A 13,301-nucleotide genomic window follows, 5' to 3' on the forward strand; every position below is an offset into this window, starting at 1 on the left:
ATTTCTGCGCAGAATATTGGTTAAAATCTGCGAATTTATGCTAAATGATTTTGAGACTATCTTAACTAAAACCTTAATATATATATATATATATATATATATATATATATATATATATATATATATATATATATATATATATAAATAAATATGAAATAAAAAGTAATCCTTTTTTAACTTGTATTTAATGTTTACAATGAAAATCCAATTAGATCCACTTATTTTGTAAACAAAGCAAGTCTCTCATATAATATAACTACTAAAAGACAGAAAGTATGACATTACAAACTATATTGTAAATAAATCATATCAATATTTTCACATTAGTCAATAATATCACCGATATTAATTTATAAACTGAATAAATATGAATTTACACACATTTACACAAGTAAATAAACGGAATCATGGGCTTAAAATCTGTGCAGATCTGCAGGTGCAGATTCCGTGTGGGCATAGTGATCAGTTAAGAAATTAGTGTTTTGAGCAGTGTGTGTGTGTGATCTGGTGAGTAAATGTAACATTTTGATTGGTTGTGTTTGGAAAGTTTGTTCCTGTTAAATTTTTGAGTTTTAGGTAGATAATTGTGTGTGATTTTTTTTTTTTTTATGCAATTGAAAACTGAGTTCAGTTTTCCATTTTGAGTGACAGGTTTCAGAAATCGTGTGACATATAAATATTTTGTGTGTAAGCAGTTGAAAGAAAAAAACTGTAAGAAAGTCTCTTGTGAAGACTTAAAAATTCATCTGGAACCACATTTGGAAATTATCAGTTTGTCTGTATTTACAGTTTATATGTTTGTGTTGTGAGTAAAACACACACTCACTTTTAAAAAAATGAGTATTTTCAGTAGCCTCCTATGTTTATTTTCAGTTTTTTCACATTAAAAGCAAAGAAAATAACTTATTCAATTCCATTCTAAAAAATGAAAAGAAAAGAACCCACACATAGGAGCCTAGAAAAAAAAGCAAATTTTAGAAAAAGAAAAAAATTCTGATCAGGCACTTAACAGTTTTTTGCACCTGAGCATCTAAATTGATATATCATCACCTTAGAATTATAAGGTTCTATCTGACATTTTTGTCAAAATTGAGTTATTGACATATTCTTATTAAATGACAACTTGTTATGGTGGCTTGAAAAGCCAACATACTGTTATCTCACTTAAACTTATTAGGCTGGCTTGTCAAAGCCAGACTACTGAAATGCTATTTAAACTTATTATTATTTTTTTTTTTTTTATTATTCTTCTTCTGAGACTAAATTTCTAACTCTATCTCCTCCTAGAGCTTTCAAGCTATTACCACCAAACTCGCTCCAGACCTCCAAACTATTCTGACTCGTGTTGCTATATCTCCTCAGACTGATCCGACTTTCGGTTTTCCGAAAAACGTCCCGGGACTGTCGAAAAAATCCCATAGGCTTAACATTGGATCAAACTTTGTGAGCTCATAACTCTGCGTCAGACTGTCGCACAGACTTCTAACTGGGCTCATTTAACTCAGACTATCAAACTGCCAATGACTGATCACCTTTAAACTTTCTAGCCACGCCCTAGCAACCACTTTTTGACCCTAGTAACTGTCCCATAGACTTCTATTCAAAAGACTCTCATTGACTTAACATGGGATCAAACTTTATGAGCTCATAACTCTGCATCAGACTGTCCTACAGACTAATGGCTGAGCTCATTTAACTCCGACTACCAAACTGCCAATAACTGATGAGCTTTTAACTTTCTAGACACACCCCTAACTACCACATACTGCACCCTAGCAACTGTCCCGTAGACTTCCATTCAAAAGACTCTCATTGACTTAACATGGGATCAAACTTTGTGAGCTCATAACTCTGCATCAGACTGTCATAGAGACTAATGGCTGAGCTCATTTAACTCCGACTACCAAACTGCCAATAACTGATGAGCTTTTAACTTTCTAGCCACACCCCTAACTACCACATACTGCACCCTAGCAACTGTCCCATAGACTTCCATTACAAAAGACTCTCATTGACTTAACATAGGATCAAACTTTGTGAGCTCTTAACTCTGCATCTGACTGTCATACAGACTAATGGCTGAGCTCATTTAACTCAGTCTAGCCAGCAGCCAATCACTGATGGCCTTTTAACTTTCTAGCCACACCCCTAACTACCACATACTGCACCCTAGCAACTGTCCCGTAGACTTCCATTACAAAAGACTCTCATTGACTTTACATGGGATCAAACTTTGTGAGCTCATAACTCTGCATCAGACTGTCATACAGACTAATGGCTGAGCTCATTTAACTGAGTCTAGCCAGCAGCCAATCACTGATGGCCTTTTAACTTTCTAGCCACACCCCTAACTACCACATACTGCACCCTAGCAACTGTCCTATAGACTGTAATTAGCTGTGCTATTAAATGCTTATAATTCTAACATGCTAATGACATGCCAATCATGCTAGCAACATGCTACTCATATGCTAATCATGCTAATGACATGCTAACTCATACTGGAAACATGCTAATGACATGCTAATTTGTACTAGATTCATGCTAGTAACATGCTAATTCATACTAGACTCATGTTAATAACTGGCCTACATGCATATCTTTGCTTAGCAGTGTCCTATTGACTTGGGGGATGGCTCATCTGACTCAGACAACCAATGAGCATCTCAATATGATAATGAAGCTCAAAAGCCACGCCCCCAAATTGATTCCATAGACTTTCATTAAAATAGGCCAAGATGCATATCTTTGCATAGCAGTGTCATAGAGACATGGGGGTTGGTTCATTTGACTTAGACAGCCAACCACATTCAAGTTCACTCTGTAACCTTGCCCATAGCAACAAAACAGAGTACCCTAGCAACCATTCATCAACAGCTATATCCCAGCATCAGAACATCGTAGAGACTTGGAGATTGGCTCGTTTGACTCATGCTAGCAAACGGAACTTCCTATATGCTACACATGCTAGCAGTGATTAGCTACATGCTAATATTGACTAGCCAAGTACTGTAACTTGCTAGAAATGCTTACTAAGTATAAATGTTTTATCAAGCATGTATGTGAGGCTTGCCTAGTAACCAGCCAGGGTTACCTAGCAACTGCCTAGCAACCACCCAAATTACCCTAGCAACCGCCTAGCAACCACCTAGCAACGGCCTAGTAATGCCTTAGTAAGGGCCTAGCGACCACTCAGGACACCCTAGCAACCGCCTAGCAACGCCTTAGCAACCACTCAGAATACCCTAGCAACCACATAGCAACACCTTAGCAACCACCTAGCAACCACTTGGGACACCTTAGCAACCGCCTAGCAACACCTTAGCAACGACCTAGCAACCAGTCAGAACACCCTAGCAACCGCCTAGCAACGCCTTAGCAACCACTCAGGACACCCTAGCAACCACCTAGCAACACCTTAGCAACCACCTAGCAACCACTCAGGACACCCTAGCAACCGCTTAGCAATGCCTTAGCAACCACTCAGAATACCCTAGCAACCACCTAGCAACACCTTAGCAACCGCCTAGCAACCACTTAGGACTCCATAGCAACCACCTAGCAACACCTTAGCAACGACTCAGAACACCATAGTAACCACTTAGCAACACCTAAGCAACCACCTAACAACCTCTCAGAAAGCCCTAGCAACCACCTAGGAACACCTTAGCAACCACCTAGCATCCATTCAGAACACCCTAGCAACCACCTAGCAACATCTTAGCAACCACACAGAACACCCTAGCAACCGCCTAGCAAGACCTTAGCAACCACCTAGCAACCAATCAGAGCACCCTAGCAACTGCCAAGCAACAACCTAGCAACCACTCAGAGCACCCTAGCAACCGCCTAGCAATGCCTTAGCAACCGCCTAGCAACACCCTAGCAACCGCCTAGCAACATCTTAGCAACCACCTAGCAACCACTCAGGACACCCTAGAAACTGCCTAGCAATGACTTAGCAACCACTCAGAATACCCTAGCAACCACCTAAGCATGCTATGTGACATGCTAATTCATACTAGAATCATGCTAGTAACATGCTAATTCATACTACAATCATGCTAATAACATGCTAATTCATACTAGAATCTTGCTAATAACATGCTAATTCATACTAGAATCATGCTAGTAACATACTAATTCAAGCTAGAATTATGCTAGTAACATACTAATTCAAGCTAAGATCATGCTAGTAATTTGATAATTCATGCTAGAATCATGCTAGTAACATGCTAATTCATGCTAGAATCATGGTAGTATCATGCTAATGCATGCTAGAATCATGCTAGTAACATGCTAATTCATGTCAGATACACACTAATAACATGCTACAAACAACATTCAAATTTTTACTAAAATCGTGCTAATAATAATGCTAATTTGTACTGGAATCATGCTAATAACATGCTAATTCATACTGGAATCATGTTAACATGTTAATTCATGTTAAAAGTATGCTAAAACATGCTAATCTTTACTAAAATCATGTTATTCAGTACTAAATCCATGCTAACAACATGCTAACATATTATGTAGTTTATTATGCAACAATGTGGATGTGATTATCATTTCATTACTGACAGTAGACATCTGACACTAATGTAATGCATATTTCTGAAAGAGTTTATAACTGAATGGACAATACAAAGACAAAATCAAGTAATTGAACTTAAAATAATACTTTATTAAGTTAAAATGGGTCGCTCTTAGTTTTGTACCTCACCCAAAAAGCATAGCCAACTAGATTAACATGCTCTTGGGATCACTGGAACACAAGCCTTTCCACCACGTCAAGGTGGCGACCCTTGGAAAGGACATTCACTCTCCATTCATTCTTTATCTAACATGTACACACACACACACACACACACACACACACACACACACACACACTATAAGAACACATACACTCACACATGCACACAAGAAGTCACGTAAACAGTTTCGTATAATATGCATTTATTATAATTATTTTTTCTTCAAATTTATCTAACTATATTACAAAAGGGTTGAATAAGACTTATGTAGTTTTTCTATATTTGATGCATCTATTCTAAAATACAATACACCGGATCATGATAGCTGTAATATGTCTGTAGAACTCCAGCTCTTACATTTGAGTGTGTGGTGTTTATGAACACAGGATCAAGAAGAGTGTTGTTTTCTGTTGTACCGGTGCTGATCAGTTGTGTGTATCCTTTATCATAAAACAAATTCATAATAGGTTTATTGCAATGGGAAAGCTGATCTTCATTGAAGTCTCCACACACAATAACAGGCTTGATATTTAGAATCTCAAGAGATGTCAAAAGGCCATTGAGATTGAGTAAAAAATCTGACAGTCGGTAACTGGGTGGTCTGTAGATCACTGCAATAAGTGCTTGTTTGGGAGCTTCTAACTTCAAAACCAAATATTCCAAATCTGTAACATTCTGGATATACATCATAGGACGAGCTTGAAAGATTTTCTTTACGTATACGGCTACACCACCACCATTCTTGTTTGCCAAATATGCATAGTTTGTGTAGGATGAATGTCTGTTGCGCATGTACATGGTGTATCCATCCAGCTGGAGATACTCAGGAACACATAAGCCCGATAGATGCGATTCAGTGAGACACAAAATGTCGGCCAATAAAAGTTCATGGTGGCATTTTAAATCATCCATATGACACTGAAGACCCTCTGTGTTATGGTGAATGATTTTAATTGCTGAATTTAGGTTTGAATCCTGCAATAAATGTAGGATGGGCTGAAAATCGCAAAAATCAGCTTTTGGCATGCTCTCCAAGGAGGTGCGTATTTCTGGATCACAGAAAATTTTATTTTCATTAAAATCGATAATGTGCAATCCGCTAAGTGTAGTTGTTCTGCTGAGTGCAACATACGCCATGCCAGGTTCAAATATGTGTTTCAAAGATACAACTGCAGAATCAGTTGTCATTCCTTGCACTTTATGTATGGTGCAAGCAAAAGCAAGTTTCATGGGAAATTGTCTACGAATTGTTCCTTTTCTTTTTAGTGGTTCTTCTAATCTCTCAATATAGACAATATTGTCATCTCCAGGTGCTTTGTTACGATGTTTTTGTCCAGCATTTACATCATCCAAATGCAAACCAATTAAGTGCACAAACGGAACACCATCTCGGCTCAGAGTTGTTATTTTTGCTACCTTTCCAAAAGTACCATTCACCAGACCATCTTCCACATCAATATTTCTGATAAGCATTACTCGTACACCGATAGCAATCTGTAGTGTGTCAACAAGATCACGTTTGTCACCTTTAAGTGGTACACCTTGGCGCTTCATTTCACCTGTTCGTGGATCTTTTTTGTAATCATTCGCATAAACTGTGATAATTTCAGAAAAACGTGACGATATGACAGCTGTGTTGTGATTGTCTACCTCTTTATTGGTTGCATAGATATGCAGGGCATCGGAGGGGCACTCTTCAGGGCCAGATCTTATGACAGCTTCTAACATACATTTGTCAGCATCAGTCAGCTTCTCGTGTTTCTGTTTTATCCTCAGTCGATTGAGAAGTTCAGCATATGCAAGATCCTCTCTCTGTCTCATTATCTGTGTCAGCGTTATCATTTGAAAATGATCTTTCCAGAAGTCCAACACATGCTCCTCATAAACACAAAGTGGTTTTGCTCTTCCCAGTGGTGGAAGTTGGTAAAAATCACCAACACAGAGTACAGACAGACCACCAAAGGGTTTGTGATTTCCTTTAATTTGTTGAAGTCTCCAATTCACGTAGGCAAATAACTGCTTTGACACCATTGATATTTCATCAATAATTAAAATGTGTGCATTAGAAAGATCTGCTCTGATTTCATCTAAACTGTTTCCCAGGCCTTGGTATGGAGGCTTCAAGCTTCTTGGCAGCTTCAGAAGACAGTGCAGTGTTTTACCAGAGATGTTAAATGCGGCAGTACCCGTGAATGCAGCTAAAAGAACTGTAGCCTTGGAAATGTCAGTATTCTCTTGCATACATGGAAGCCTACGCAGTATTTTGGATGCTTCTGCATAAATAGATTTAACAACATGTGATTTGCCCACACCGGCTCCTCCATTAAGGAAGTAGAGAAACTGCTCTGGTTTTTCACCAGAAATGCATCTTTTGCACCAGTCTCGCACAGCATAAAATATGGAAGCTTGTGTTTGATTCAAGCTCTGATACATTTTGCGAATCTGTGCAGTACTCAGTTTGGCAGCCTCCATGAGCGGCATAGCTGTGTTACTGACAGAGCTGGATGCAGTGTATTCAGGAATGTCATCTTGTTCATTCACTTCATTAGGATCAATAGGTTCTCGTTCCATAATGCTCTCCAATCGTATTAGCTCATTTGTTGGTGCCAATGTAGTCCATGCATCTTCAATTGGACCATTCTTTTCAAAGTCTTCAATTGCCCTTTCTATATCCTCATTATGTTTTTCATATTTTTCACGGTTTTTACTTACAATGTTGTAAACACGCTGCACTTCATCACTTCCTGGTAGTTTTACTGAAGCTAATGCATAAAAGGTTTGATATGTTGGGAATTTTGTGCATTTCAACTGTCTATCTGTACGATATGGCAAGTATAGTTTTAGCAGAGTTCCATAGAATTTTTCTGGATCTTTTTTCTCTGAAAAACGAGCAAATCTAATAACAGCAGGCTTTCCCCTTGTTCTTTTCTGTATGTGTCCCAATTTATTTTGAAGTGGCAAAACATTTTTACGCTTTGTTTGTCCTGCATAAACAATGCGGTACTCACTTGCAAATTCAGCCATGCACATGTTCTCGAATTCAGGTCTGTTTGGTCTGGCCTTGTACTTGTCTGGCAGTCCAGTCATCCAGACGTTCTCTACATCGTCATCCATATTCTGCAAGTATTTCATGGGTAAACTCATTTTTACAGCATTGTCATCAGTTGGTATGAATATAACAGCACGTGATGATGATTTCAACTTCAGGCTGCATGTGCGAGCAACGGCCTCTTGAGCACTGACTTCTCTGTTCTTTGAATAGGCATTCATGACTTTCTTCATGCATTCACGGTCAGTCAGGTCATCATGGCTTGACCCTCTTATAACGGTTTTTAAGTAATCACTCATCTCATGTTCAGCTTTTGAAATGTATGACAGCATGTACATGATGCAGCTGTAGGGGTTCAGAATGAATTGTATATCCATATTTGCATTCCAGGCTCTTAATAGTAGTGGATTATAGCCGTTAACCCAGCAGTCCTGTGGTTGTCTCTCCATAACTATTACACTTGATTTAGATAGAGCGTCAATGTGATTCTCATAATCTTCATAAGTCATGTTTACTTGATTAAGTAAATCTGTTATGTTTTCAAAACTCTTAGTTGAGTCATTCAATAGATCCCACACTTTCTGAAGCTCAGCTTTAGCATTTTTAGAATTCACAGGATAATTGTCTTCTGTTGATTCACCTTGGTCATTTGATTGATTTTCTGGAGGAGGTCTGGGACGTGTTATAATAGTTCTATTAACTGGTGGTTTAGGAAATCCAAACCTGCAATGCTTATTGTTCTTTCTGCAAGATTTGGAGTGGTTACGACTGTGCATCTGCACCTCACTTACAATTCTATGCAATTCTGGGTCTTCATTTACATCTGGCAATTTGCATGAAATGTATTTATCTATGAAATCACAAACCACCTGATCTTGATCATGTTCAAACTCTGGAGCATCTTTCACCCAAAATAAGCAATGAATGTGCGGAGAGCCACGAAGTTGGAACTCTACTCTGTAAAAAAAGTCAATAACCTCACCAATAGGTTGAGCAGGTGACATGATTAAATCTCTCATTAAGGCCTCAACGCGTTTTTCAAACATTCTCATAGCTGTGACTGGGTTGCTTCTCAAAATTTCACATTTTTCTGACCAGTCTAAATCACAGAAGTTTACAGTTTCACGCTGTTGTGTTTTAATGGCAGTAATCACTTCAGGCCATCTCATTTCAGCAGCACTAAACGTACAGAAAAATGTTGGAGTGCCCAGCTGCCTAAGCATAGCAAACAAATCACGAAGAGTTTTCTCCCAGTACGCTGGAGTCCCTCTTAATGGTTGCATGAAACGTGTTGCTTCCTTATTTAACACAAGTTTTTCTAACTCCCGTTTGTCCTGTAGCAGTGAACAGTTTATTCTTCGTCCATCACGGGTCATGGGTTTTGCTTTCCTTAGCTGGATAGACATACTAGATGTAGCTATGTGCATTTCGGTCACAAATTGTGCAAAGAAGATATAGTTAGTATCTCTTGCACAACGATTGTCTATAGAAAACAGTCTAGCATTAAAATACCTGCTAGGGGAAATATGTTTGGCTCTATGGGGCTCATCAAAGGTGTTATTTCCATCTGGAAACTGCACTGGAAATGCCATGGATTCGAGTTTAGGTACTTTAAAAATGCTTATGGGTGTGTTTCTTTCAGCTGGGGCAATACAAAATATTCCATCGTCATAGGACAATAGCTGCTGAGCAAGATCTGGAGGTTGAAGACATGTATCCAAGGCAAGACCTCTTGATTGCTCTTCTGCAGTAGTCTCACTGTCCTCATTTTGCACATTCTCAGTGCTCTGTTCTTCATTGTTCTGATTTTGGCTGCCATCTTCAATATTTATTTCATCCTCAGTAGTACCGATGCTATTTCTGCTCTCTTCATGCTCACTAAACATTTCTTCTTCAGAGAGTACTGCATTAATGCTTATATTTTTATATTCTGAATGGACTTCTTTTAGTTTTTTTAAAGCAGACAAAACCTTATGCACGTTTAAAGTTTGAAATTGATAGTGACCCTGGTAGCATAGACGTCTTTTCAGTTTCACTGTTAGCAGCTGTGATTCATTTCTTGGTCTTGGTAAATTATTTACTGTTGTTTCTACTTCAGATGGAACCGAAATTACAGCTCCTTTAATAGCTCTCTGTTGACCTTTAGGAAGTGTTACAATTTTAGCAAAAGGAATGTATTTTGCAATGACATGTCTTTCTAGGATATTCAAATTACAAAGTTCAGAGGGAATGGGAATGAACTGAAGCTTGTTGACTACAGCAATATCTGGCATTTGACCAGTTAAAAGGGTTGTATGGCAGCAATGACAGATCCACTGTGTTGTCATGTCTTCCAAGCTACATTGATCAGGACAATTGGAGCATGTGTGATCATAGTTTGCAGTCAAGCAAAGTGAAACAAGTGCTGGATTCTTTTGATACTTCTGTTGATTACATCTACGCACTTGATTTAAAAAGAGCGCTCTAGCACAGCATGTGCAGACATAAGTTGGTCCCTGTTTTATTACGTCTCTGAATATATTTAAGGCAGTTACCATGACTGGATCAATGTCAGGCTGAATATTTTGTAACATATCTGTTTGTTGGTGTATCAGAAACATTTTTTTGTATTTATACTGTATGTCCTTTGCACAGTGCACTTTGTGAAGAGCCTTAAGTTCAGATATTTTGTTTTTAGATTTGAATAAATAATATTTGTTCTGGCGAGCCCTAAACTGTGCATCACATTGATAATGTTGCTTAAAAATTCTCTTTCTTTTTTCATAGAAAAGAGGATCATTTATGCATCTGTTTTTATAGTGTTCTCTTTGTCTTTCTCTAAAAACTGGATCCTTTAAGTATCTGTTAACAAGATATTGCATATGATGTTCCTTATATTTGTCATTGTTTCTATAATTTATCTTTATGTAGTTCTTTTGTCTCTCTCTGAATTGATCATTAGTCCTGTAATTTTGAATTATATAATTCCTTCTTTTCTTTCTAAATTGTTCATTGGCTCTGTACTTTTGAATAATATAATTAATTTGTCTCTTTCTAAATTGTTCATTGGTTCTGTACTTTTGAATAATATGATTAATTTGTCTCTTTCTAAATTGTTCATTGGTTCTATACTTTTGAATAATATGATTAATTTGTCTCTCTCTAAATTGTTCATTGGTGCTGTACTTTTGAATTGTATAATTAATTTGTCTTTTTCTAAATTGTTCGTTGGTCCTGTACTTTTGAATTATATAGTTCCTTTGTCTCTTTCTAAATTGTTCATTATTTCTGTAGTTGGTAACTACACCACACTGTTTTCTCTTTCTAAATTGTTCATCATTTCTGTACTTGCTAATTGCATTGCTTTTTTTTCTCTCTCTCTTTTCATTTATTTCATAGTTGCTTTTCATTGCTTTTTTGTGCTGTTCTCTGTAAATCATGTTATTCCAATAGTTGTTTTTCATGGCTTGTTTATGTTTTTGTCTGTATTCACTACTTGCTTTATAATTGCAAACATTACTTGCATTCTGTTTTTTGGCATAGTCATCTTGTCTCTGAGCCATTGCTTTGCGCCATTTCTGGCAGTAAAACTTTCGCTTTTGAGTCTTATTCAGTTTTTTTGGCTGCTCGATTGTCATTGGTGGATGTTTTTGGTTTGCAGGGGACAATGCCAACTGACCCTCTGACAACACCTTATGAGAAAACTTGCCTACATTAAGTCTTAATCTGCCTTCATTCTGAGTTAATGTAGGTAGAACATTCATTTTATCTTGGTAAGTTGAATGGGACTGTTCATTAACTACATCACTTTCAAGCACATGACACTTCATTGGGACTTCTTTATGCACATACTTTTCTGTATCTTCAATGAACGATACAGGTAAAAGGTCAAACTGTTCTTGATCACTCAACTGGAAGCACTCTTGAAACAATTTAAGTAGTTTCTCTATCATGCCTTTTAAATGGAAAAATATCAACATCACGGCTGTCCCTGTTCTTTCACCTGTATACATGCCATCAGGTGTTCTGCAGTGAGAATCAAAGTAGCCAAACCTCCCTGCGCGATCTCTAAAAACAGCAATGCATGAGCCTCCACAGAGTAGCAATGCATCACTCACATCAACTTTAAGACACTGCAGTGTGTTCTCAAGATTTTGATACTCTCCTAGAGAAGGTGTATCTCTCAGAAAACCAAACCTCTGAGGATGTTTTACAATGTTGTATCGTCGAGAGTTTGTCTCAATTGTGCTTGGTAGCTCGTCAAAATTTAAAAAGTCATTTACAAACTGGCCTTTGTTCTGGAGTGATCGTTTGACACTAGTATAAACTGCATCACCTTTCTGTAAGACACAATCTAGATCAGCACTCTTTAGCTGATTGCTTTCATTGTGGACTGCTAGGAACATTAAGGCATTGCACGTACACTGCCGGTTTCTGGAGCTACTGTCATACCTGACATCACTTTGACAGTGGGATGCTGTAACTGATAAAACATTCTTTTGGGTATTATCGAACTTTTTCATCTGCTTGACTGTAGATTGTGAATTATGATTTAGAGCTAACAATGTTGACATACAATGAGGAAAGTCACTGACAGGTATTTTATGCTTTAATCTGTCTTGACTCCCGAAAACAGTTGTTAGATCCTTCATTTTATCTTGTTGATTCAAGTTAAACTGTTTACTGACTGATGTTGATCTACTAGTAGAATGGTCAGATGACTGTTGTAGTGGATCCTGTACTTGAACAAGCAAATATTCTTCAGTGTTCGACAGGGCTTTTTTCTCAAAAGAAATACATGGTTTTCCTTCCCGTTCAAGCACACGGCACTTCATTGGGACTTCTTCATGCACATACTTTTCTGTATCTTCAATAAACGATACAGGTAAAAGGTCAAACTGTTCTTGATCACTCAACTGGAAGCACTCTTGAAACAATTTAAGTAGTTTCTCTATCATGCCTTTTAAATGGAAAAATATCAACATCACGGCTGTCCCTGTTCTTTCACCTGTATACATGCCATCAGGTGTTCTGCAGTGAGAATCAAAGTAGCCAAACCTCCCTGCGCGATCTCTAAAAACAGCAATGCATGAGCCTCCACAGAGTAGCAATGCATCACTCACATCAACTTTAAGACACTGTAGTGTGTTCTCAAGATTTTGATACTCTCCTAGAGAAGGTGTATCTCTCAGAAAACCAAACCTCTGAGGATGTTTTACAATGTTGTATCGTCGAGAGTTTGTCTCAATTGTGTTTGGTAGCTCGTCAAAATTTAAAAAGTCATTTACAAACTGGCCTTTGTTCTGGAGTGATCGTTTGACACTAGTATAAACTGCATCACCTTTCTGTAAGACACAATCTAGATCAGCACTCTTTAGCTGATTGCTTTCATTGTGGACTGCTAAGAACATTAAGGCATTGCACGTACACTGCCGGTTTCTGGAGCTACTGTCATACCTGACATCACTTTGACAGTGGGATGCTGTAACTGATAGAACATGCAGGTTTGGGTC

The 13,301-nt window shown here is 37.9% G+C and overlaps 2 protein-coding genes across 17 annotated transcripts in view; one reads left to right on the forward strand and one right to left on the reverse strand.

The window, feature by feature from the left end:
• The window catches only part of dpy19l3 (dpy-19 like C-mannosyltransferase 3), a 125,967-nt gene that overhangs the window by 80,556 nt on the left and 32,110 nt on the right, over nucleotides 1-13,301 (forward strand). The gene's annotated exons all lie outside the window — the stretch shown is intronic.
• LOC141375122 (uncharacterized) overlaps nucleotides 1,785-13,301 on the reverse strand; it is a 17,590-nt gene continuing 6,073 nt past the window's right edge. The window contains exon 4 of the mRNA XM_073907235.1: nucleotides 1,785-7,877. Coding sequence (XP_073763336.1) covers nucleotides 5,052-7,874 — 2,823 coding nt within the window. The 5' untranslated portion in view covers nucleotides 7,875-7,877 and the 3' untranslated portion in view covers nucleotides 1,785-5,051. The remainder of the gene's footprint in view (nucleotides 7,878-13,301) is intronic.

The sequence above is a fragment of the Danio rerio genome, chromosome 7 (assembly GCF_049306965.1).
Source record: "Danio rerio strain Tuebingen ecotype United States chromosome 7, GRCz12tu, whole genome shotgun sequence".
NCBI classification, from domain to species: domain Eukaryota; kingdom Metazoa; phylum Chordata; class Actinopteri; order Cypriniformes; family Danionidae; genus Danio; species Danio rerio.